The sequence below is a fragment of the Topomyia yanbarensis genome, chromosome 2 (genome assembly GCF_030247195.1).
Source record: "Topomyia yanbarensis strain Yona2022 chromosome 2, ASM3024719v1, whole genome shotgun sequence".
NCBI lineage: Eukaryota > Metazoa > Arthropoda > Insecta > Diptera > Culicidae > Topomyia > Topomyia yanbarensis.
Genome location: NC_080671.1, coordinates 150,071,129 through 150,099,066, shown reverse-complemented (window position 1 = coordinate 150,099,066; position 27,938 = coordinate 150,071,129). Strand labels below are relative to the sequence as shown.

At 41.1% G+C, this 27,938-nt stretch overlaps 1 protein-coding gene across 1 annotated transcript; it reads left to right on the top strand.

The window, feature by feature from the left end:
• The first annotated feature begins 574 nt into the window (after positions 1-574).
• Positions 575-23,025, top strand: LOC131681725 (endoplasmic reticulum transmembrane helix translocase). Its single transcript, XM_058962696.1, has 6 exons — positions 575-1,149; positions 1,204-1,873; positions 19,694-21,547; positions 21,609-21,948; positions 22,012-22,288; positions 22,347-23,025. Exons 1-6 carry the CDS (start codon positions 871-873, stop codon positions 22,461-22,463), a joined length of 3,537 nt encoding a protein of 1,178 aa, XP_058818679.1. The 5' UTR covers positions 575-870; the 3' UTR covers positions 22,464-23,025.
• Positions 23,026-27,938: the final 4,913 nt, after the last annotated feature.

Genomic DNA, 27,938 nt, shown 5'->3' with positions numbered 1-27,938 from the left:
CAATTGGTTCAGTATACAACATTCAACGTTGATATGCATCATTTTAGATCAACAATATTTTCATCAATCACCATCACCGATCAGAAGCATTTGACATATCGAATTTCACGACAACGACTATAGTAAAATATAAGTTTAGACGTTTAGCTGTGTTTTGGCTTCACCCGTTTATCAAAGAATCGTCAGAAAATGTTCATCCTCGGGCCTCTTGATATATTCCGATTTCACACGAAACAATCTGGCAACGCTGTATTTAGTACAAAATCCTCGAAAAAATCACACGTCAACGTTCAGTGCGGCGCTCGACAACAGAGATGCCATATTTGCAGACAAGTCTGCAAATTCGCAGACTTTTAATTTAAGCTGCAGATTTTTTCGATGACGCAGATATTTGCAGATTTTTTAGTTTGGTTGCAGATATTTGCAGATTTTTTAGTTTGGTTGCAGATATTTGCAGATTTTTGAGTATAAAGGCTTTTGGTTACACTAGCTTTCCTGACATTTTTTGTTCTTCCCAGACTTTTTAAATTATTATTGCAGACATTTGAAAAAAGTACCTGGCATCTCTGCTCGACAACGAAGGAAAACTGTCAGAAAATTTTCTCCCAGCTAGCTGGCGAGTTTGTGAAACGGAGCCTTATTTTCCATTTGCCTGCAGGACAGCGTACAGAAAATTATTCTTATTTTACTTTATGGTCATGGTCTTGCTCTGTTTAGTGTAATTGTAGTGTTAGTTGGGGGGAAGCAGTGGTCATTTCGGTTTGATTGGTATTTGATACGGTGGGTGAGCATAGACCCACTGTTCGCTTTTCAACTTAAATCTTTCCAAAGCAAACACGAAGCGTTTTGAAGATTAGGTTTCGACCGGAGATGGCAGCTGACGGGAGGATAAAAAGAAAAGGCTCTTTGGACGAGCTTGTCCAGTATGTAACACTGCACATTCCAAATCCAGTCCTGCTGAATGGAAGCACACTTCCCTTTATGATGGTGTTGGCTCTCTGGGGCTACCTGTGGGTGTTTGTGTACGGCGTTGAGGAGTATTGGGAAGCTGGTTTACTTACGTTGGCCGGGATTGGCTTTCTGCAAGTTTTTGTGTGCCTATGCTGCTTCTGGAGCGTTCATGTACACACGTTCCTCAACTGTCGGAAGGTAGGTTAATTGCTTTATGGTGAGGATTTCTCTTACATGAACCCTATTTTACAGGCTAGCAGTGCTGAAAAAGCTTTGGTGGCTAAGGTAGTCCCTACGGAAAACAATGGATCATCGGAATTGGTTAAACTTCACCGGACTAAGCTGGATGAAACGAGCCAATCGGAGACAATCTATTGGTTTCTGTTCCAGAAGACTAAATACGTGTGGGATCCAGATAAGAAACAGTTTCGCAATGTCGAGTTCCCCATAAATAAAACATACCAGGAGTATTTTGAATCTAAAGGGCACCAGGAGGACTCTGACGTTGTGCTCTCGGAGAAAACCTACGGCAATAACAACATGGAGATGGTCGTGCCGGAGTTTCTGGAATTGTTCGTCGAACGAGCGACAGCTCCTTTTTTCGTGTTTCAAATCTTTTCGGTGCTGCTGTGGTGCCTGGATGAGTACATGTATTATTCTTTGTTTACACTGGGAATGCTAGTCGCGTTTGAGTGTATTTTGGTCCAGCAGCAGTTAAGAAATATGTCCGAGATTCGTAAGATGGGCAATAAACCGTACATGATGAATGTGTTCCGAAATCGAAAGTGGCGACCGATGCGGTCTAATCTGCTTGTTCCTGGTGATCTGGTATCAATTACCCGCTCCCAGGATGAGAATTTGGTACCGTGTGATTTGCTACTTATCCGAGGGACGTGTATTGTCGACGAGAGCATGCTAACGGGTGAGTTGAAAAAAAAAATCCTTTCCATAGATAGATTTTCTAAAAAGACTGGAAGTTGCGCGTAGCTTACTTGTTGAATTGGTTTTATCGACGAATTTGAGGGAAGTTATATCAGGAGCCAATCGTTTTTTACGGGTTCGATTTTTTGCGCGGTATGACTGACGGGCGTGACTGACTGTATGAAGCAACCCACTGTGTGATCGGAATAATCAAGAATCAATCTCTGGTGTAATAACTATCGTGGCATGAAACCTTTTTCGACGAATACCAAAGTGGTTTTCGAAAAGGGTTGATCAACGACGGACCCGTTATTTACGCAGTGACAAAACCTGGATGAATTCCGAGAATACAACTTGTGGATTCACTATCTAGTTGTGGATTTCAAGGCGGTGTTCGATTCAGTGAATCGATGTGAACTGTGGCTGATACTGTTTGAGCATGGCGTTCCGCCAATACTGATTGAGGTAATTCGTTTGACGCTGGATGGAATGAAATCGTGAGGCATCCGATTCCTTTTGTGACGTTAGATGTATCGAGGCAAGACGGTGCACTCTTTAATCGGATTGAGTGATTGGCAGCCATTCACCTCTTAATCTATTGTTCAACATAGCGCTCGAAGGTGCAATACGAAGATTTGATGTGCAAAGGAACGGATCCATCATCACGAATTCTCACATGCTTTTTGATTTTAAGGACGAGATTTTTAGCGTTGGTCGCAGACGAACATTGGAGCGAAAATCGAGAACGAAAAAGTAGTTTTTTCTACACCATGTACTAGATCTTCACAAAAATAAATCTGCGGTATAGAAAAACCTGCTTTTTTCGTTTTTGATTTTCGCATTATTGCACCGCACTAATCCAATTAATGCTGGATGTATTCGTGCGGGGCTTATTGTATATGATGTCAATTTTGGAATGTACGTGTATGAAAAGGCACTCTTGAAATGGGTCGTTAGATTTACTTTACAGCTATCACCTCTCATCTCCAGTGCTAAACATTCATTTATTTATAAAAACGAATGCAGCGATAAATAAGTGCAAACAAGTTTTTTCCATAAAAGCACTGCTGGTCAGTGGGGAGATGAATTGTACACATACAATTCCTTAAAAATACCGAGAAGGTGTTTACTTGACGGACGAAAAAGGTGTTCTTAATTGTCTCTTCGACGTGCATTTTCTAGGTTGTGTCGATCCGGAACTGAATAATGTTCACAGATCTCATACACTTCTAATCCGATAGTCAGGCTGCCATCAAGGCCCTTAGCTTAGGCAAATCACGGCCCAAGCTAGTGATCGTGTGTCGAACCCAAATCGAAGAACTAAGCGTTGTTAACACTACGTGTGTCGAACCCAAATCGAAGAACTAAGCGTTGTTAACACTACCTGCATTGTCTGTGTGCCCGGACATTCCGGTATTACTGGAAATGAAAAGGATGACGAATTGTCCAAGTGCAGCGATTGGCTTCATTTTTCCTCAGCCCGCCCTGCCAATTTCGACAAGTTGGGTAAGAGAAAAAATACGGTCCTGGACTTCATCCGAGCACAACAAAGGTGTTTCTAGAACACCAGCGCCCAGTGATTTCAAAAAATCTCCTACATGTTTCGAAACTCCACTGCGGCATGCTGACCAGGGCTTCAACCAGTCACTGCAAACTCAATTATCACATGGCAACTATTCAGCGCGCTGAGTCTTTCTCATGTCATCTTTGTGAATCCGACTACGGAACCTCATATGTGATATGCCTGCCTAGCAGTAGCGCAATTGCGATCTCGAGTTTTCGGCCGTCCTTACATAGACGACACCGTGTTTGGACGACTAAAACTCAGAGACATACTAAAGTTTCTTATACAATGTGGCAAAGAGCTTTAGGCTTACTCGCAGGCGATTTGAACTATTTGTGAGTTTAACTTACCTGCTGTTTATTTTTGTGCTGTTATGTTTACCATACTTCCAATTATACTTCCTTCTTTCTCCTTTTCCTGTCCTTCCGCTCAGGAAATGATGAAAGGACACGGCAAGGTCATTTGATCCAATATATTCTGATTCCTGAACCATGTTGACCACGGCTGAGGTCACAAATGGTTACATTGGATGAAGATATTCTTGCTCCCAGTGATATCACACTGACACGCAGTTTTTCTTACAGGACATTCCATGTGAAGATTCCCTCTTGAGAGGAGTGGTTGTCTGGCTATATGACTATGGGCAAAGTTGATGCTTGGTATCCGGACCTTCATGTGGTTGCACCAAAATATTACAAAACTCGGCCGCTAGGACGGCGTTTCACCTATTTTTTTAATGAGTCCTGGTAGAAGGATGGTGTTTTCGAAAAAATTTTAGGCAATGTTATTTTGAGCAACTCTTCCGAAGGTAATAACAATACAAGCCCTAATGATTTTGTGATTTCAATAGCTGATTTTTACCCATAACTCACTTCGCTCCAATTCAATAGTATATCTACATTTTTCTCCCGTATATCCTAGAGCATCATTTATTGTGCCATTTATTTATCACTTGACAACCTTGTAAACGTCGTCGCGAGGATGGCCCTGATCTGAGCAATTTTCTTGTTGGCGGTTGAAAGCTAGTCGATAATAAAAACATTCTTACGGTTTCACCCTCCTCGCCGTTGCTCTGGTAGTATCTTTAACGTTTTCATCCCAGTATTAGCAAGAAGACTGTCGGAAAAATGTCCAAAGAAGGACTAAATTGAAGCGAGCAGATAAAAGTTATTGTACGTTTCATTGGAAACAAGCCATTCAATCATTTTGAGGCGACGAATTGAATTGGCGCATTTGATAATAAATGCTGAAAAGGGTCGAAAAATATGTATTACTCAAGATTAAACTTGCTTATTATTTACTTTAACTCAATTTGTCAATAAAACTGACTGAAAACTGTGCTTCATAAGTTTCAGGTTTTCGTATGTTTTCTTTACAATAAGGTTTTTACACAAAATTGCATCACCTTTCTCAAAGTGTCATTCACGCCGAATAGCGCTACGAATCTTACTGCGACGAAAAATAATCGTCGCGTGCCCTTTGGAAAAGCACGGATAATATTCCGCCCGTTAAAAAGACACTGACGTCAGCACTTTGAATTTCTATCCGTCAAAGTAGGAGTTCACCCAAAGTACCGCGATACAGGTTTTAACATTGACATATGGGCACAAGTCATACTGTTAAGGGAATTTGAGAATAGTTGTACCCCAGAACATTTGGCACCCCCCGACTGATTTTCCTCCGCCGTCAGAAGAAGCATACAACCCGCTAATGAAACCCGGCCCATCAACGACCCTGTCGAGGACATCGCAACGATTGGCAATGCCGCTATATCAAGCTACACCACCATCGTGTAAGAGTGTCGTTTATGAGCGCATACTGGGACGTAACGCATTTGGTACTATGGAAGCCCCCTGCCACAGTCGAGCCTTTGCCACCAGCGTTCAGCAGTCGTCCCGGTGCTGTGTGTGTGATTGGTGAAGAAGTCTTTCAAGCCGCCATTCCCGACAAGTTTTATACAAATTGTAACGATACAACGTTCATCGTCTGACTCACCGTAAGCTACTATCGTTCTGTTTTTGCTTTCTGTATCGCACCATCGGGGCTCTACACATTGAGACGCACCGCAGATGACAGCCAGCGATCATTAGTCGTCCTGCTCCTGTGCGTGCGATGGGCGAAAGAGTATTCAAAACCGCCACAAATGGCAAGTATACATATGCTCCGAACACTTCAAGTCCTGATGAATTAATCACTACCAGTAATGTGTTTTTTGCTTCGACACCTCATGACCAGATATCAACCAACGATCGTCGTATTCCTATACGAGATACTTTAAATTCCTCGCTAGAGTCGATCTAGCTACCGTTACGGTAAGACCGTTATCTAGGGATTGATGAATGGATCTTCCAGCGCGCTCAAAAGGGCATCTTCGTTGACTTCATAGGCTCTATCGTCTACGATTTTAAAAACGCTGTGTGCGACGATATCGTTAGATATCGCTGGGACGAATATCTTAGCAATGGCGACGTGGACGATGCAGCGATGATGTTTTCTTTTATTCTTAACTACCTAATCGACCGTCATATGCCAAAAGGAACAATTAGTACCCTCAACACCCTTTCTGAATTATCAAAGCATAAGACGCTAGCATTACGAAATCACTACTTTCAACTCAACTACGAATACAAACAGCAAAGCAGACGCGTCTTTTCAGACACCTGCGAAACGTTGAAGATCAACTGACACCTTAGCATAAATCGTTCTTCAAGTATGTGAATGAGCAGCAAAAAGAATTGGGTTTATCATTTTGTATGTCACTAAATGGAGTATAGGCGTCGACGCTAAGGAAATCCGCCAACTGTTCTACGACAATTTTTTTTTTATTTCGACAAGCGCTTTACACAATTCGCTGCTGTCGCGAATCTAACTTCTTCATTGGGACGATCTATAAGCCAAATTTACGTCGATAATGCTGCTATTGTTGCTGCAAACTCTAAACTGAATGCACCTAGTTCCCCGGGTCCAGATGGTGTATCTTCGATTTTTGTCAAAAAGTGCATTAGCATCCATTCGACGAAACTTCAAACTATCTCTCGCTACTGGAATATTTCCTTCATGCAGGTCCATAAAAAGGGAAATAAATTGAAAATCGAGTACGGTATCCAAACTATTCGAGCTGATTGTTTTGAACTCTGTTTTCTTTCACTGTTAGCATTACATAGTCAGGGCCGCCGAGAGAAAATACGGGCCCGGGGGGTCTAACGTACGGGCCCCCACCACTAAGTATTGCCTGAGTACAAAAAAGTCAATGTTTGAAATCCATTGGAGTTCACAGATATTATGTATAGTACACTGAAATTTTATGTTCATGTACCATTTTTTTGCTCTAGTTGTTTGAAGTGCCAATGAAGGAAAAAAAACGTAGAGTTTTTTATACATTGGGAGTTTTTAATACCTCTTCGACAGTTTTGGTGACTTCGCTATTTTTGTTAATTTGTATTTATAAAAGCAAGGAAATGGCAAGATTGAAAATGTAGTAATTACAAAAATTAAAAATATCTAAGCGGCGTTAAACGGCAAAAAATTAAAAAAGCAATAGGAAAACTAAATATTAAAAGAATGTACAAAAGAGCTAAAACAACAAAATCAACCAAATAAACAAAATAATGTCAATTGACAAAAAATGTTGAATCGAGAAAAACCAAAACAAAACCTTAATATTGATAAAGGAAAACAGGAAACTAGAAAAACATATTGCGAAGATCAAAAAAGTCGAACATTATTGAACAAATGGTGAAAATAATGAAAAATCGATAGGAAAAAAATTTAGAATCAATGAAAATGAAAAAAAAACTACTAAAAAGAATACAAGCATTAAAATAAAATATGCATAAAACTGAAAAACTCGATAAATCAAGAATAATAAAATTTATTTAACATTAAAAACAATACATATTTAAAGCAATAGAAAAAATAAATAAAACATTAAGAATGCATAAAACTAGAGGAGTATATATAAAAGACAAGAATAAAATAACCATAGAGAAATTAAAAAAATGAACGAGCCAGAAAATTTTGAAAAACTGGAAAATTGAAATGATGAAAAGACGAAAAAGTAAAGAAAATTGGAAATATTGAACAAAAACAGAGCAAACAGACAAAATGGAAAACAAAAAATAATAGAAAAAGCCAACATGGTATACTATAGAAACACAAAAATGAAGATATCAACACGAAAAAAATAAATAAAATGGATATTATCTAAAAAATAGAAAAAGCACTTGAAATGAAATTTAAATTCAAACAACGAACTAAATGTAAAATTAAGAAAAAGTGCGCATAGTATCAGGAAAAGATAAATCGAATGTTTTTTTAGGAAAATAAAAAAATCAATATTAACGTATAGGAAAATGGTCAACAGAAAAAGTACTTTCAAAATAGGTTAAATATAAAACATGAAAAAATAACAATAACGAATTAAATCTTAAGAAAAAGGTATAAAAAATAAATAAAATTATATTAAATGAACAATGGGGAAAAAATAAAATTACGATAAACGGAAAGCTAAAAACTAGAAAATGAGGAAGAAAATAGGAGCAAGGTAAAAAATTAAACAATAAGACAAATTGGAATGAATTTGAATAAGAAAAATTGCTTTTGGAAATGCAAAAAAATATGAAAAAAGGAAATAGAAAATGGCTATGACAAGAATATGTAGTAAATGTAGTAAATAGAGAAATTCTAAAAATTAGATGGAATGACAAAAGAAACAAATAAATAAGCAGGGTATTAAAATATGCAACAATAAGAAATAAAAAAAAAGAAAGCAGAATTTTCTCGAAAAATTGCGAATAAAATTCAAGAACAGAGAAAAAACTATAAAGTAAAGTAGGTGATAGTGATAGCAATAGAAAAAAAACTGTTTTAATCCACCTAGTGGTGCAATTGTGCCTTTCTCATTTGTCCATACTACGATTCCATAGCTGGTTATGTTCAGTACAATGGTGGAAATGTATATTACATATTCAGTACGATTTGCACATAGTACATACAATGGATCGACTTCCACGATTTTGAGATACTATGTGTCGACACTGAAACATCGCTTGAAACCAACGCCACAGTGGTCCAGAATGCGAATTTAGCAGGAATTTTAACTTTTTGCTAAAATTAAATGACTTAGCCTTACAATATGTTTGGCAAAGTTGTTGTACTTTGCAAGGCCCTTGTTTTTGTTTAAACCGATGCTAGGGTGGTTCTAAATTTAGCAATATTTAAAATAGAACTTTTTAACGGTTTAAGATAAAGCTTTACTGTCTTCGATGGAGTTGTAGAGCAGCACATTTTAGACAAATTTGCTGAAGACATGCAAGCTCTAGCTTTTATATTTTCCATTGCACGAGAAATTCAAATGTAAGCTTTAGGGTGATCCTTAAAAAACGGTTTTATTTCTATAACTTTTGAAGTTTTTATTTTACGCTAAAGTACCCTTTGGACAACTTGAAGATTATTTTAGAGCGCATAATTTGCTTTAAAACACCAACTACTTAACCTTTTTCGTTTTAAAGTTATAAGAACTTATATATAAAAAATATAACTTTTTCAAATAGCAACCTTCAATTCGGGCACTGATCATTAAATATTCTTGCTTTCATATGAAATGGCATGCTTTTTAGTATAGATCACCAAAAATGGCAAATACGATATTTTGTTTATATCTTGCAATATTTACTCAAAAAATAGTTTATTTTTAGTAAAAAGTATATATAACTTTCTAACGAGCGAAGCTAGAGGTTCAATATATTAAGACAAATTGTTCTCCTTCAAAATATCTGAAAGTATTTCTAAAGTGATTTTAATGAAAAATCAAAACCGCAAAAGTTATACAAAGAAAACCATTTTTTAAGAAGCACCCTAAATTTTTTTTTGGTAAACTTCTTGTAAAATGAAAACTACGCGACATAGAGTTTCAGTGTCTTCGACAAATTTTTTTTTTAAAATTTCATTTTCTTCGATTTTCTGGAAGACAACGAAACTCTATCTCGAACCATTAAAAAGTTAATTCTCTGATTTTAAAAAAATTAGAACCACCCTACCCACTATTTAAAATAATAGAAAAGTATTGTAAAGTGCAATATTTTATCATGAAAACGAAACTACATTTTTTATATTGTTCACCGTGAAAGTAATTTAAACATATTACAAAGAGTCAATTCATGAAAAACTAAATTTTCAATATACCTTTTTCAGTTTTCATTTTTTTCCAACCTATACTTCAGATGTTTTTCAGAGTTTTTGAAGACGACATTTTCTTCGAATACATCAAAACTAGCTTTTATTGTTCAGAAGATATAAGCATTTAATATTTCAAAAATAGATTTTTTTAAATCAATTTTATGAAATTTAAAAAAATATCGTATTCGCCATTTTTTGCTCAATTATAACTCTAATCATCACCTTATTTATAGTTCAAAAAGAATTATCTTTTATTTGCCCCAAATGAGTGATATTGTTATTCCAAACAACCCCATTTTTGGCGAAAAAGTACTCATAACATTTCAACGGAAATAGCTAGATATATGGTGCCGTGAAACAAATTCTTCGCCTTGAAGCAATCTTAAAGTTGTCTGAAGACTAATTCAGTTTTAAATGAATACAGCAAAAGTTATTGGAATAAAACTGTATTTCGAAGAAACACCCTAAGCTCCGATTTTAAATTTGCTGTAAAATAAAAAGTATGACAGATAGAGCTTACATGTCTACAGCAAACTTTTCCAAAATTTGTCGTTCTACAACTTCGCTGAAGGTCGTTTGGCTCTAGCTAGGATGATCAAAAAGTTATTTTTTTATCTTGGTAAAATTAGAACCACCCTAACTGTTGTTTTAACAAAAAGAGGGGGCTCATAAACTACGAAAACTTCTCCAAAGACTTAATAAGGCTAAGTTGTTTAGTTTTAGTAAAATCTAAAAATTCCTGTTAAATTTGCATTCTGGACCACTGTGCAACGGCGGATCAAGGAGGAAGATCCGTTAAGAAATTTAAACTAGTTATAATTTTTAAGTAGCAACCCCTTACTGCATACTCCTACCTAAGCCTATACTGCCAATAATCGCAAGTCAGTCCCATGGTTTCGAAAACATTCATAATCCTATAAAAACATGAATTATTCTTTTATTTGTGTTGGTGTGTTAGCATGCCTTAAAATATTTTACAAGAATGTTGTAACTGATTTCTAGAAAATCTCACGCTCACTTCTCCAAAACGAAAAAATGTTGTATGCAGATTTAACTTGCTACATTAGTTAGCTAATCTTGTTAACTAGTTGATTTAGTTTGGTAGCAGAGTTAAATTTTATCTTCTAAATCAATCAAACACAATTTAGTAATTTAGTTGAACGTATGCTTCTTAGAATCATTGGCAGCTGCAGAATTGTGAACTGAGAGATCTTCTTTTCATGCTCCATGACATATAAAATTCAAAACAAAACTATTAGCACTATACGCGTCACGAAAGGGGCTTGTTGTGTACGCAATTTGCTGTTGTAATGAAAATGTTGATAAAAGGCCGTATTTGAAAGAATAGTAAAACGTATTTTTTTCATCCCTGGCCTCTTTGCTAGGGGGAATTGGTAGTCGAAAATCGCCGAAAAAAGCTACGTCATTTGAGTATGACCCCTTTACAAAAATGTTTTTATTTTTTTTTTTTTCATAAAACGTTTATTTGACACGGCATTTGCAAAAGCTTTTTTACGCCGGGGTTTTTGTTTACATAACATGTTACAAAGGTTCTTAAGACTATCACGTTATAAAAAAAATCACTTTCTAATGCTAACACTGAGGATAATCATCATTTTGAATGTTTTTAATTATACTCTATTTTCTTGAATTTCATTGTAAACCTATTGATAGTTTTTCTGTAATATGGTCTTTGTTTATTTTTTTCTTTATTTATATCGTTTTATCTAACTTAACTAACTGCGAAGAAATCTAAATTGTTTGTGGGTAGCAAGGGAAAAAACTAGAAACATTGTGGGGATAATTATATTTGTATATTTATTGTTTTCAGGAAATGATAAATATGGCTCATGTATGTAAGATCTCGTAAAGCGAGAATATCACGAACAGGTACATAGGGTGGTTTTCTTCTGGCTCGTAAGGAGTCTATTAATTGGGATCTGGCTTCACGATATTCAGTGCAAGACCAAACAACATGTTCAATGTCTTCGTAACCCTCTCTGCAAGCACATTGATTATCTTCTGCGATCCCAATACGGCGAAGATGCGCATTCAACGTATAATGGTTGGACATGAGTCTAGACATCACACGAATGAAGTTTCGACTTACATCCAACCCTTTGAACCATGCCTTCGTTGATACTTTAGGGATAATTGAGTGCAAGCACCGTCCCAGATCTCCATTGTCCCATGATGTTTGCCAACTAGTAAGCGTCCTCTGACGAGAAGCGCTATAAAATTCATTGAAGGCAATAGGTCTTTCATAGATGTCACCGTCCAGCGCCCCTATTTTGGCTAAATTATCTGCTCTCTCATTACCCGGTATGGAGCAATGAGCGGGAATCCACACTAAGGTAATTTGATAAGATTTATTTGTTAATTTAGTTAAGTATTCTCGTATCTTCTTCAAAAAGAACGGAGCGTGATTATCAAGCTTTAATGAGCGTAGTGCCTTAATTGTGCTGAGGCTATCTGTGAGGATGAAATAATGGCTCGGAAGTAAAGTATCAATGATTTCCAGACTATAGTGAACTGCTGCTAGTTCGGCTGTATAAACGGAGGCAGGTTCTGCAAGCTTGAAAGAGATCGAGGTGTTATTGTTGAAAATACCGAACCCAGTGGCCTCATTGATTCGTGACCCATCAGTGTAGAACATTTTATGGCAGTCAATGTGTTGGTATTTACTTATGAATTTTTTAGGGATCTCCAGAGAGCGCTGGTGATCCGGAATTCCACGAATTTCCTCTTGCATGGACGTGTCGAAAAATAAAGTGGAATCGGGAGTATCTAGTATATTAACACATGTCAGAACATAACTAGAAGGCGTTATTTCTTGTGACATGTGATTGAAGTACACTGTCATGAATCTGGTTTGGGATTGAAGCTCGACAAGTCTTTCGAAATTTTCAATTACAAGTGGATTCATAACCTCACATCGTATAAGTAAACGAGAGGAGAGATCCCAGAATCGATCTTTTAAGGGAAGAACTCCCGCTAGAACTTCAAGACTCATCGTATGTGTCGATTGCATGGAACCTAAGGCGATTCGTAAACAACGATACTGTATTCGTTCCAATTTAATAATGTGAGTGTTTGCAGCTGAACGGAAACAGAAGCACCCATATTCCATTACTGAAAGTATCGTTGTTTGATACAATCTTATCACGTCACTTGGATGAGCACCCCACCAAGATCCGGTTATTGTTCGGAGAAAATTTATCCTTTGTTGGCACTTCTTTATCAGATACCTAATGTGGCCTCCCCATGTACCTTTAGAATCGAACCAAATTCCGAGGTATTTAAAGGTCATGACTTGGGCTATCGTTCTACCAACCAACTGAAGCTGAAGCTGAGCTGGATCACGCTTCCTTGAAAAAACAACCAACTCTGTTTTCTCCGTAGAGAAATCGATGCCTAACTTCAAAGCCCAACTTGATAAATTATCCAAACTATCTTGCAGTGGTTGTTGTAAATTTATGGCTTTTGGTCCTGTAACAGAAACCACGCCATCATCTGCAAGTTGCCTTAGAGTGCATGGGCTGACAATACAATTATCAATGTCATTCACGTAAAAATTGTAGAGAAGGGGGCTTAAACAAGAACCTTGTGGGAGGCCCATGTAACTTATTCTGAATGTTGCCAAATCGCCATATGAAAAATGCATGTGCTTTTCTGACAATAAGTTGTATAAATAATTATTTAATATTGGTGAAAGACCACATTGATGTAGTTTCTCTGAGAGAACATCAATGGAAACAGAGTCGAATGCTCCTTTTATGTCTAAGAACACAGACGCCATTTGTTCTTTTTTTGCGTAAGCTAGTTGGATTTCTGACGAAAGTAGCGCCAGACAATCATTCGTTCCCTTTCCCCTCCGAAAACCAAACTGGGTATCTGATAGCAAGCCGTTCGCCTCAACCCAATTGTCGAGACGTCGTAGGATAATTTTTTCCAACAATTTCCTGATACAGCATAGCATTGCAATCGGTCTATACGAGTTATGGTCGGAGGCTGGTTTTCCCGGTTTTGGAATGGCGATAACTCTCACTTGTCTCCAGTCGTGCGGGACTATGTTCTGCTCAAGAAGCTTATTGAATAAATTCAACAAGCGTCTTTTTGCTAGGTCAGGCAGATTCTTCACCAAGTTGAATTTAATTCTGTCTGGACCCGGAGCATTATTGTTGCATGAGAGGAGTGCAATTGAAAATTCCATCATTGTCAAAGGCGAATCTATGGAATCGTTACTTGTGGGAGCATCGCGAATGATTTTCTGCGCAGGAGCAGAATCTGAACAAACTTTCTTGGCAAAATTAAATATCCAGCGATTCGAAAAATCTTCGCTTTCATTAGTTACGTTTCGATTCCTCATTCTTCTGGCTGTGTTCCAAAGAGTACTCATTGATGTTTCTCTTGACAAGCCATCAACGAAACGTCTCCAATAACTAGACTTTTTGGCATGACGGAGACTGTCAAATTTGTTTTGTAAAATCGAATAATTTTCAAAGTTTGCACGTGTACACCCTTTCCGTTTCATAATTTCTTTGTAAGCAACTTGTTTAGCTTCATATGCATCCGAGCACTCTTTGTCCCACCAGGGATTAGGAGGCCGGCTGTTCATTATCATGCCAGGATTGCATTTCGTTTGGGTTTGTTCTGCTGCTTCAATAATCAAACCCGCTAGAAATTCATATTCTTCGGTAGGTGGTAGCTCTTCCGTCGAAACAAGAGAAGTGGAAATTAAAGATTGGTATTTTTTCCAATCAATATTTCGTGTCAAGTCATAAGGGACATTGATTGAATTCGTGAGGCCTAATTCACTGTTAATTGAAATAACGACTGGCAAATGATCGCTACCGTGAGGATCAGGTACAACCTTCCACGTGCAATCTAACCGAAGTGATGTCGAGCATAGAGATAGATCTAATGCACTTGGTCGTGCGGGTGGTCTGGGAATGCGTGTTGCTTCGCCTGTATTTAAAACTGTCATATTGAGCTCGTCACAAACATTGTATATCAAAGAGGATCGATTATCATTGAAGAAGGAACCCCACAATACTCCGTGCGAGTTGAAGTCTCCCAGTATCAGCCGCGGAGCAGCCATGGATTCCACTACCTCAAAAATCTGACGTTGTCCAATTTGAGCTTTGGGAGGTATATATATATATATAGAAGCGATAGACATGTCTTTGCCTTTAATATTCGTTTGGACAGCTACAGCCTCAATGCCCGCAAACAAGGGGATGTTAATTCTATAGAAAGGATAGCACTTTTTAATTCCTAGAAGCACTCCTCCATATGGGGTGTCTCGGTCTAGGCGAATAATGTTGAAATCATTCAAGTTGAAATTGATGTTTGAGGTAAGCCATGTTTCACATAAAGCAAAAGCATCGCATTTCAAATTATGCAGCAAAATTTTTAAGGAGTCAATTTTAGGTATGATACTTCTGCAATTCCACTGTAAAACAGTGATGGAATCTTTCATTGGAGGAGGTGAATTACCCATTGAAAGATACAATCGCTGCAAGGATGGGCCATTGAGCAATCAGCTGCTCTAAAAATGTTCTAATTGTTGGGAGGAACGCTGAAAGTATACTTTTTAGTGGTTCAGAAATATTGAATGCTTTGAAAATCCAATCAACAATTTCAGAAAATTTCAATAAACCTATCCCTAGTTGAGGCTCGGAGGAAGTTGAAGTTTTATTATTTCCAGTAATGGTGTTCTGTTTGGATTGTACATTACCAAAACCGGGAGGGACTGGTTTCGGTATTGCATCGGAATTCTTTAGCTTTGGCCGCAATTTATTTGTTGGAGGAGAAATTTTAAGGCCCTTGCTTGGCAGTTTGGGAAAAGAGGATTATTTTCTTTTCCTGGATCCTCTAGGTAAAACAAATGATGTACCTTCGGACGCTTCGTCAGAGTCAGACTCTTTCGGCAATAGAATAGCGTATCTGTTTTCTGGGACCGTGGGTTCAGGAGTAGCATTTTTCAGTATTTCTGTATAAGAGCACTTAGATCTCTCCTTCAAGGATCGTTTAATTTTCTCCTCCCGCAATTTATATATGGGACAAGCAAGGAGCTCGTGTGAAGTTTCTCCGCAATGTAAACATTTTTCTAAGTTTTTATTGCATGTATCCTCTTGATGAGGCCCCCCACATTTGCCACACCGTACCTTATTGGAACAGTAAGTGGCTGTGTGGCCAAGCTGTTTACAATTGAGGCAATTCATCACACGAGGGATGAAAAGGCGAACGGGGAGACGAATTTTATTAATGAGAACATGGCTAGGCAAAGCAGACCCAGCGAAAGTTACACGAAATGAATAGGATGGTCGGTAAACTTTTTTCTCTTCTTCAATTGATACTGAGTACAATTGTTTAACATCGAGTATGTTTACTTTATTAAGCAGGGTGTTCTTGAAACAACCAACACCATGCTTAAGTATATCCTCGGCAGTGAGGCTGGGTTCGGAGATGACTCCATCGCATTCTATATCGCGCGAAAGTATATAAACTTTATATTCACGCGTGAAGAGTTCGCAGGCTACTATCTCGTTAGCTTGTCTAACGTTATCAATGCTAACTCGAAGTTTATCTTTATTTACTTTCACGATCTCTGTTACAGCCGAAAATCGTGAAGTCAGATCCCGTGCAATTTGCACAAGGTTTAATGGCTTTCCTTTCCGCCTGAAGAAAACCTGCCAAGGTCCAGAAGACCCTTGGGGGTATAATTTTATTCTAAGGGGAGTTGAGGGAGGGGGATCAGAAGAATTTTGCTCTTGTGAAATGGAGGATTCCATCTCACTATCCTCCATCTCGCCTACCATACACAGTAAGTAAATTAAATACTAACACTAGCAAAATTATATTAAAATCTACCTGTCCTTCGAAGAGTTGCAGATTCTCGCTGTCTCCCTCTGTCACGCTCGGGTTGAACACAGCGCAACCACCACTACCAAGATGGAGCCACTGTTTACCTGTGGGTCCAGGGGTATTTCCTTACTATGCAGCGTGGCTAGGTACACAAATACACAAAAGCCCGTTTCTGCACTAGCACAGATGAATAAGTGATGATGAAGCGAGACGCTTCACCAACAAGATGCAGCTCTGTCTCACTTAGCGCCGACTGTATGCAGCGTAACCACTACCACCACCAAGGTGGGGCCGCCGCTTACCTGTGGGTCCAGAGGTATTCCCCTGCTACGCAGCGTGGCTAGGTACACAAATACTCAAAATCCCGTATCTGCACTAATGCGGATGAATGAATGATGATGAAGCGAGCCGCTTCACCAACCAGATGCAGCTCTGTCTCACTCCGTCGCAAGCGCCGGTTGTATGCAGCGCAACCACTACTACCACCAAGGTGGGGCGCCGCCCACCTGAGACTTCGTTGCCTTCGCACCAACACTCGCCTATCGCGTGGCACCACCACCAAACGACCGCTCTCGCAGCCAACAATCCTGCCTGTCTCCGCACCAACACGGCATCAAACACTGACACAGTACACAAACTTCCAGCCCATTCACAGCCCTGGTTGCCACAACCAATCAGCAAACACAACCTTTCAAGGCGAAGGCTAAAACTGTTATGAAAAATGTTTTTATGTATCATCTCGTATCTGAACATGATTTTTTATAAATTTTGTATCAATGAACGGCAAACCAAATATATTAAATTTTAAATTTAAATTTTTAGATTAATTTCGAATTCTTTTGGTATATCAAGAGTTTTTGATGACTCATTTGACCAATTGAGCTCTCAAATAGAGGTAGGGTTACCGCCTCTAGTGGTACTTTGATCAGCAGAATTTTACTGATCTGGGGATAGACTTCAAGAGACACATGGGTATGCGTTGAAATCAATTCCAATTTCGAATTAAAGTGATCACTCGACAGAATTTTGGAGCGCTTCCATTGCTGTTTATTGTATAAAACGGTTAAAAACAAATAAATATGCACTGTTTTATTTCTTATGTAGCTCGTAGCACTAGGAAGAAAAATATCTCCTTTTCTTCATATTCACCGTAGAGTGTAATGTTTTGATAAAGCACTCCACCTTTCTGTGACGTTCACATTTAGTTGTTTGTTTTTGCATTTGTTAACAGTTTTGTTGATTTAGTTGGATGTAGTGATTCGTTTTCTCGGATATTCACAAAAAAAATCCAAAAGCACCAACCACTCTCGCTGTGAAGGATAACCCGAGCGAGCTTTGCTCTGCTCCTCAGTAAACAAACACGGGGTGTGAAATCACACTTCAGTTTCTTTTGAGAATGTTTGTGAGGAACATTAATCCATTGAAGCGAAGATTCAATGGGGTATAGTAAACCTAAATGGCACTTTTAAAATAATATTTGTCAACGCCAAGAGGGGCCCTCCTTAACAATTAGGGCATACAACCCGAGGATGATGTTTATGAGCACTGGGTGCTGGGCGATTCCTGGTAAAAAAGGGCAACGCAAAATTGCAAAATAATCCAATGGATTCTTTCGGGCGAATTCGGATTTACCTGAACGAAGACACGGAATTCGCCCCCAAAACTGGTGTGGCAACCCTAAACAGGGTTTTTTTTCTTTCAATAATTACTTTCGATACTAATCGATACTTTCGAAGATTGGAAATTCAATAAATCAAAATAATCCAATTCAAATTGGCGAAATTTGAAGACATGACTTCTAATCAAACCATTTAATTGTTTAACCCTTACAAATCTGATCATATTTTTGTTTCGATTATATACATTTTAACCTTAAGGTCATTCGCTTCTTCATTCAGGTTAGGAATTTTCCTATAACAAATCTCCTGTGTGCGGGGTTGGGATTCGAACCCAGGTGAGCTGCGTACATGACATTCAATGTACAAATTCCGCTATGCCCGCTTGAATCTGATCTTGTTTCGATGCGAGAATTAGGTTGGTATGAACATAGTTGATATCAAATATGCAGTAGTTTAGAGTTTTCGCTATTCTAGTTACCTCATAGACAAGATATTGAATTTTTAAATTATATTCTCAGTATTTGTCAAAATTTTAGTTTATGTTAAAAAATCCGGGCCCCCTTCAAAACTCCGGGCCCGGGGGGAAACACCCCGGTCCCCCCCCCCTCTCGGCGGCCCTGTACATAGTAGACGAACAGGATGGTTTGATGCCCAAACACTCGATAACGTCCAACCTGTTCTCATTCACAACATATGTATTCGATGGATTGACTGACGGAATGAGAACCGATACTATTCACCTGGATCTTTCCGAGGCCTTCGGCAAAATCAACCATGATATACCAAGCAAGATAAACTCACGGACAACTTGATCGCCTGTTTCGCTCCTATTTCGATGGAAGGCAACTCCAAATCGGTAGGACTATCTATCTGCACCATTTCTCGTTACATCCGACATCGCATAAGGAAGCCACCTCGGCCCATTACTATCTCTGTCTCTATTTCAACGGCCTTAATATCAAACTGCAAGAACCCCGCTTTTCCTTCGTCGACGACATGAAGATTTTTCGACAGAAACGGGAATCTACTGATGCAGAAAATCTTCAAAGTGAACTGAACAGCTTACGTACGGAGTTTATTGTCACGTTTGCGTGGAAATGTCATCCGATCAAATTAAACTAACGTATGTTCGACTCGAGTATTCCAATTCACTCTCATGTCAAGGATCTCGGAGTTATGCTGGATTCGGCATTAACGTTCTAACCACATTGTGTAAATGCATCAAGACAGAACTACGTAATACCCCTCTCCTTTCAAGAGAACCAACTGCGGTTGGCACAGCGGACTTCAACAAGTTTTCAACAGAGTTGCTAGAGCATTTTACTTCCACTTGATAAGAAAGTTTTTGTCCATCCTTAAATGTAACCAGTCGAAGTACAAACCAAGAAGTCTGTGGGCGTAGAAACAACAAATGAATAAATATAACGAAAAAATGGCCTTATTTCAACTAAGACTTCACCGACTCCATATAGTTTTTTCATTAGTTGAAGTGACCCGTACCCTACTACAAAAATCGCAAGGAATTTCAAACGTTTACTTACGTCTAAATTACTTTCTTATTTACTAACATTTTTTCCACATCTCATTCCAGGTGAGTCGGTTCCCCAGATGAAAGAATCGCTGGAAAACACCGACGAGCACAAAAAAGAGCTAGACATCGAAGCAGATGGTAAACTGTATGTTCTATTCGGCGGTACCAAGGTCGTCCAACATTCATCCCCTAGTAAGGGTGCCATGCGAGCCCCCGATAGCGGTTGCATCGGATATGTCTTACGAACCGGATTTAATACCTCACAGGGCAAGCTGCTCCGGACGATTCTGTTCGGGGTGAAACGGGTCACTGAGAATAACCTGGAAACGTTTGCATTTATTCTATTTCTGCTGGTGTTTGCGGTTACTGCAGCCGTTTACGTGTGGATCAAGGGCTCCGAAGATCCGGAACGAAACCGGTACAAACTATTCCTGGAGTGTACGTTGATTTTGACGTCCATCATCCCACCGGATCTGCCGATTGAGTTATCGTTGGCTGTGAATACCTCATTGCTGCAACTATCGAAACTGTTCGTATTTTGTACGGAACCATTCCGGATACCATTTGCCGGAAAGGTCCAGATCTGTTGCTTTGATAAAACTGGAACACTGACGAGTGATAATTTGGTTGTCGAGGGTGTGGCCGGACTGAAAAAAGATACCAGTATTACTGCAATCGGTGACATCCCGGAATCAACGGCACACGTTCTTGGATCTTGCCACTCTTTGGTACAACTCGATGATGGATTAGTTGGAGATCCTTTGGAAAAAGCCACTCTTATGTCCATTGATTGGAATCTAACAAAAGGAGATTCTGTTGTACCAAAACGAGGCAAATTCAAACCCCTGAGAATATACCAACGATTCCATTTTTCGTCCTCGTTAAAGAGGATGGCAGTGTTGGCTGGTCATCTAGTTCCATTCAGCAACGAAACATGCTACATTGGAACGGTCAAAGGAGCACCTGAAGTCATAATGAAAATGCTGAAAACCATACCGGAAAACTATGAAGAAACGTACCTGGAATATTCCCGCCGAGGAGCCCGAGTTCTGGCGCTAGGGTACAAATCATTCCGTACGCTGGACAATGCAACAACTCGCGAACTGAAGCGAGCTGATGTGGAGAAAGATCTCGAGTTCGCTGGTTTCATCATCATATCTTGCCCCCTTAAACCAGATTCCAAATACGCCATCAAGGAGATTATCCAAGCGTCGCACAAGGTAATGATGATCACCGGGGACAATCCGTTAACGGCGTGTCATGTAGCTAAAGAGCTTCGATTCACCAAGCGTACGCTTGTTGTTCTTACCAGAGTTGAATCGTACTGGCAGTGGGAATCAATCAATGGAGAAATCAAAATTCTTTTTGACGAAAAGCGGACCGCGAAGGATCTATACAAAGAGCACGATTTCTGTATTACAGGAGAAGGTCTGCAATATTTGGACAGTGAACATCATTCCTACTTGCTCAAACTAATGCCGTATGTTACGGTGTTTGCACGATTCGCTCCCAAGCAGAAAGAATTTGTAATCACTACGTTGAAACAGCTCGGATTCTACACGTTAATGTGTGGTGACGGAACGAACGACGTCGGAGCGCTGAAACATGCCAATGTTGGTGTTTCACTATTGAGTCATATGCCAACAAAGTCAGAGAAGCGACAATTGCGGGGTGGATCGGTCGATCCCACCGCGTTAGAAAAGGTTGAAAAGAAAAAGGACAAACTGGATGATCGGAAGGCGCTGAGCCCTAGGGAGAGGGCGATTTTGAAACACCGTGAAAACTTAAATTCCACCCAGGATCGGCTGCAGAAGGTACTGAAAGATATTGACGATGAGCAGGTTCCATTCGTTAAATTGGGTGATGCTAGTATCGCGGCACCGTTTACCAGTCGATCGGCGTCGATCAACAGCGGTAAGTTGAAACGATTATTGCGAATACTTTAATTGAATTTATGTCGCTTTTTTATATTTAGTGTGCCACATCATCAAACAAGGGCGTTGCACCCTCGTCACCACACTACAAATGTTCAAAATTCTGGCCTTGAACGCGTTGATCTCCGCTTACTGCCAGTCGGTGTTATACATCGATGGGGTCAAGAACAGCGATACCCAGTTAACATTGCACGGGCTGTTGACTGCTGCCTGTTTCCTGTTCATAACACGATCCAAACCACTGAAAGTCCTATCGAAGCAAGCACCGCTACCCAACATTTTCAACCTGTACTCGGTAACGACAATTCTGGCGCAGTTTGCAGTGCATTTCACAGCGTTGGTTTACCTCGTGCAAGAAGCCAACGCGCGATCGCCTCCGAGGTGAGACCAAGATGCAGCAATTTATAATGTATCGCATTTTTTAAATTTGGTTATCCATTGTAGGGAAGGCAAAATAAAATTAAGTTTGGATCTGGCACCCGATGAGAAGGAGGAATTTGTTCCGAATATTGTCAACAGTACGGTGTACATTATTAGCGTGACAATGCAGATTGCAACGGTGGCGGTGAACTATAAGGGTCATCCGTTCATGGAGAGCATGCGTGAGAATCGACTGCTTTCGTATGCAATCCTCACGTCCAGTACGATCGTGCTTTGTCTGGCTCTGGGCCTAATACCGGATTTGTTGACCACCTTCGAAGTGATCGACTTCGAACCCGATGTAAGTATATGTTTCTACTAAGTTCTCTGCTGAATATTAAATATCTTTATGATTTCAGTTCCGAAAGATCCTGGTAGGCGTTCTGGTAGCTGATATGATTCTCGCTTATCTCGTGGACCGCGTTTGTTCCTTCTTGTTTGGCGAAATGCGCAAAAAGACCGATATAATTGCCTAGGTCCTAGCGCGAAAAGTTTTAGCACCGATCTCGGTTACCCTGTTGTGCATATTGCACAATTTATACTAATGCATTGCGGAATAACGGACTTAGAAAATAAAGGGATTGATAAGAATAGATGTTTTTTCGTTGTTTAATCGTATAATAAATAAAACAATCACACAATATGAAAGAGAGAAAATACCGCAACCGGGTGATAACGTAATTTTTTAATTCGATTTATATATCTAAAGCGCGTATAAAATGCAGCAATGTGATGCATTCTTTTAACCCTGTTGCAGCTTGTATTAGCGAGCAGTAAACTAATTACTACAGTTGCAAGTTGCAGCGCATGAAAACAAGCCTGAAGAGTAAAAACTGAATTTGTGTTGAGGTGTCTAGAATAAAGACTTGTGTAATGGAAGAGAAACTAGATTAAATAATTCAATAAATGAATGATGATACGCAGGGCACGAACTGAAAAAGCAAGTATGTTCAAACACCGTTTACTTGACGTATACACACTTTATATAACTACGTCTTATGAGTTTTTAGTTGCAATAATGTTGTATGAATCATCGTATGAAACTTTAAAATATAAAAAAATATATTTGAGCTATTGTGCTGTGCATTTGATGACAATCCCTTTTTGAAGTCTTCCCTCTTGACTATGTAGAAATCAATTTGCTTTGTGTCGCTAGTACCTACATAACGTGGGGGGGGGGGATGATAACAAATTCGCAGCAAATGTTTTCTCTTGACAATAAGCGATGAAAATTTGAGGACGCTTGTCGCGACCACTGAGAAGCAATTTCAATCATAGGAAGCTATTATTTACAAAGTAATTGTATTATTGGTTGACCCAAATATACTACAGGACGACTTGATGAGTTGTTGCTGTTGCTAGCAAGGTATGCGTTTGCAAAAATTGATTTTCTGAGTTTCTATAACCTGATGACAGAGATGATAGGACGGGACGAAAGACATATCAACACGCGAATGGCGTTGAAAATTATTTTACAATTTCTAAATCCACGAGTTATAGATGATGAGAATAAGCCCTATCTGGTCAAGTATATCATAGCGCAAGGGGGAATTTGTTGGTTAACCAAGTCAATGATCTGAAGATTGTTATTCGTCGCTATGTTTATGCTATAAAAAATGCTCACACGTGTGAGTAACAGAGTTGAGGCGAACGGTTTTTTTCTTTTCTCATATAGAAAGGTTTTACAATCACTCTAAAAATAAACAACCTAAAACCCCGACCTGGACAGCCGAGTGTCATATACCTTTCGACTCAGTTTGTCGAAATCGGAAAATGCATGAATATGTTTTATTTTTTATAGTAAGATTTAAAAAGCTTCAATAGCCTGGCCTGTAGTGTATTGACGCTGTGTGGGTCTCACGTTCGTGCCTAACCATTAAAACACTCCTTACTCTGTTCGTCCTTCTTCCCCACGGAGCTACTTGAAGGTATTACTTCGTGGGGGGTCTCGTTGTGCTTTCGTTGTACCCCTTTCTGCAACTCTATCTCGGAACCTCAGTTGATTCATGTATTCATCGCTTCTCTTACTTCTTGTCTCCATCTATTACGTCACCATTTTAGCTCTTGTCCCCGTGAGCCATCTAGATGCTGATTCCATGAGCCATTTAGCTCCTCTTTTCGTGAGTCATTCAGTTCTCGGCCTTATCACGAGCTACTCGCATAGTCCCGACGGTGAATTCACCCTACTCCCCGACGGAAGAATTTCTCTCGACACCGATACCCGCTTCCTTGAGTCATTTAGCTCCCAGTTTATCGAGATCGACTCAAATATTATCCGACGGTGAACTACTGTACTCTGTCTGAGAGTTCCTCGGCAGCAGAATTTTTCTCGGTACCGGTGTTTGTTTCGTTAGCCAATTAGCTCTCATTTTCGTCACGATATAGTCGGATAGTCCACGGCGGCGAATCTAATTTTTCCATTTTTCTCCCGATGTTCGTTTCCGTGAACCATTCAGCTCCTCGCATCGTTCCGATCTACTCGATCTAGTCCTCGGCAGTGGACCGAGTCTACTCAACGGGCCAGCCAGTAGGTGCTGAGGCCTGCCCAACGATTCCGGGTGGAGCGTAGCTTCCGGTTCACTGACCCCCCTTACTAGCTATTCGACGCAATCTACTCGCTGTAATCCCGGCGGTGGATTTAGCCTACTCACGAGTTACCCGGTAGGGAGTCGAGGTCGGTCCGGCGATTCCGGTGAAGCCTGACGTCCGGTTCACTAGCACCCGGATGACCCGAACCCGGTGCTACGTCGTGTACTACTCAACGGGTCCCCTGCGGTGGACCTAGTCTACACCAACAGAGAGTTCTCCGGCGGCGGAATTTTTCTCGGAACCCAATTAGTGGTTTCACGGCGGCTTTCCAGCCGATAGCGCTATTTTGTTGGTCCCTTGGCCACTTTCTCTGCAGCTCGGAGAGTAATTTCGTCGAACCTATGGCAATCGCAGACCACGTATCCCGGTGTCTCTTGTACGCTCACGCACTCCGGGCAAAGGGGTGATGAAGCATGTCCGAAGTGATGCAGGTGTTTCCGGAAGCATCTGTACCAGGACAAAAACTGCGTCAAATGGAAGTTCACCTCGCCATGCTTCCTACGCACCAACACCGACACATCTTTTTTTTTTTTTTTTTTTACAATGGAGAAGACCTTTATGTCCTAGCCCAGTACACGTGCTAACGGTAGGGTCCAATCTACCACACGGGGTGCACTGGGGGCGTGTCGGACTCGAATGGTGACCAGCCATTAATACCGACTAAACTCCATTGGGCTCCGCCATCATTCCTCCCAGGAACTACCTCTCGGTATTACTTCTGGGGGGATGGCTGTACTAAGTGTACTCATTCACTCTCACTCGCGCGATCATACATCCTGTATGAGGCTTACTTGGGTGCTCTCTCAATCACACTTTGATTCGCTCTCAAACACTCCCACATGAGGCTGACTTTTGTGCTCACCTTTTACGTTCCATGTGAGGCTGACTTGTGTGCTCACCTTACTCATTCCTTGCTAGGCTTACTTTTGTGCTCGCCCTACCCATACATGTGAGGCTGACTTGGGTGCTCACCCTATCACCTGATTCACTCTCAATCGTGCCACTCTATTGTACCTTTGTCACTCCCTCTGGCATCCCATGTGGGACATTTTTCTTAGGCCCCACTTCTGACATACCATGCGAGGCTGACTTTTGTGCTCACCTTTTTCATTCCTTGCTTGCTACCAACCTGTGAGGCTGACTTTTATGCTCACCCTTAACATGCAGTGTGAGACTGACTTGGATGCTCACCCTTTCACTCCTCTGCCACGCCATGAGGCATCGATAGCTTAGTTCCAACATACTACGCTACGACCCTCCCGTCTTGGCATGAGGCAGTCCACTTATACGCCTATACACTCACTCTTCTGTCTTGCTTCGGGGTGGCTGGGTTTACCCCTTACGCGGTTGCCATTCGCTGCGCCAACCTACCTCGGCATGAACAGACCATTCACTCTCTTATTTTGCGCTTGGCCTTTTTCGCTCCAGCTAACCAATCACTAGTTAGCCGTGCCCGCCGTCTGTTGCTCGGTTCGCCAGATTACCTGTAGCCTACTGGCAATCTGGATGGTAGCAGCCGAGACTGCGTTCCACTTCTCCACCGTTTGACACATCCGCTGGATAAGGGTATCCGGGGTTGTGTCCCAGCCACAGACGTCAAGCATTGCTCTTCTTTCGACGTCGAACCGATGACATACGAACAGTATGTGTTCGGCAGTTTCATCTACACCTGGGCAGTCCGGGCAGACTGGGACCTCCGCGTGCCCGAACCTGTGGAGGTACTGACGGAAACAGCCATGGCCTGACAGGAATTGTGTCAGGTGGAAGTGAACTTCCCCATGGGGTCTTCCCACCCAGCTCGATATGCTAGGTATCAGCCGGTGGGTCCACCTACCTTTCGAGGAGTTGTCCCACTCACGCTGCCATCTGGCGACCGAGGTCACCCTGGTGCGCTCGCGGGCTCCCCTATTTCCACGTAGCTCAAAGCACTCCTCATCTTCCCGAATGACCAGCCCGACTGGCATCATGCTCGCTATCACGCAGGATGCATCGTGTGATACCGTGCGGTAGGCAGATATCACTCTGAGGCACATCACGCGGTAGGTGCTCTCCAGTTTCTGTAGGTAACTGGTTACCCTCAGTGCTCTTGACCATGACGGGCCGCCGTACCTGAGGATAGATACGGCAACGCCTGCCAGTAACCTACGTCTACTGGCGCACACCTTTGAGCTGTTGGACATCATTCTCGATAGTGCCGCAACAGCAGTCGACGCTCTCTTGCACGTATAGTCGACATGGCTGCCGAAGGTCAGCTTGTCGTCTATAATGACTCCGAGAGACTTCAGACTTCGCTGTGAAGTGATCGCGACTTCTCCCACATTGATAACTGCATGTTGTGCCGACTTGCGGTTGTTGACGATAACTACCTCCGTCTTATGATGAGCGAGCTCCAGGCCTCTCGCGCTCATCCATTCCTCCACCGTGCTAATCGCGTGTTCTGCGGTTAGTTCTACCTCAGGAATTGACTCCCCGTAGACCTCCAAGGTTACGTCGTCGGCAAAGCCGACGATCTTGACCCCAGGAGGGAACTTCAGTCTCAGAACCCCGTCATACATGAGGTTCCATAGCACCGGGCCTAGGATCGAGCCCTGCGGGACTCCGGCGGTAATCGGAACCCTTTTCTGACCGGCATCGGTCTCGTATAGCAGTACGCGGTTTTGGAAGTAACTTTCCAGGATCCGGTACAGACCCACCGGTAGGCTAAGCCGGTGTAACGAGAGCGCGATGGCATCCCAGCTTGCGCTGTTGAATGCATTCTTCACGTCAAGTGTCACTAACGCACAGTATCGAATACCTCGCCTTTTTCGTTGGATCGCTATCTCGGCAGTATTTATCACTGAGTTGAGAGCGTCCACTGTGGACTTACCCTTCCGAAAGCCAAACTGGTTGCTTGACAGACCGTCCGTACCTTCCGCGTACGGGGTGAGCCTGTTGAGGATGATCCTCTCAAGCAGTTTGCCAGTCGTGTCTATCAGACAGATTGGTCTGTACGCCGATGGGTCGCCTGGCGGCTTCCCGGGCTTCGGCAACAGCACCAGTTTCTGCCTTTTCCATCTATCGGGGAAACGGCACTCGTCAAGGCATCTCTGCATAGCTAGCCTGAACATGTTCGGGTTCGCTATGATCGCTGCCTTGAGAGCGTTGTTCGGGACTCCATCCGGCCCTGGAGCTTTGTTCATTGCTAGGGATTTAGCCACTGCGAGTAGTTCTTCGTTCGTCACTGGAGCCACCATTTCGACCGTGCCCGCACTGTCTCGTAGTGCAGGTGGCCAGGGGCTTGTGGCTCGAGACGGGAAGAGTACTTCGATAATCGTTGCCAACCGGTCCGGAGACCGTTCTGGGGGTGAGGAGCCCCCTTTGGT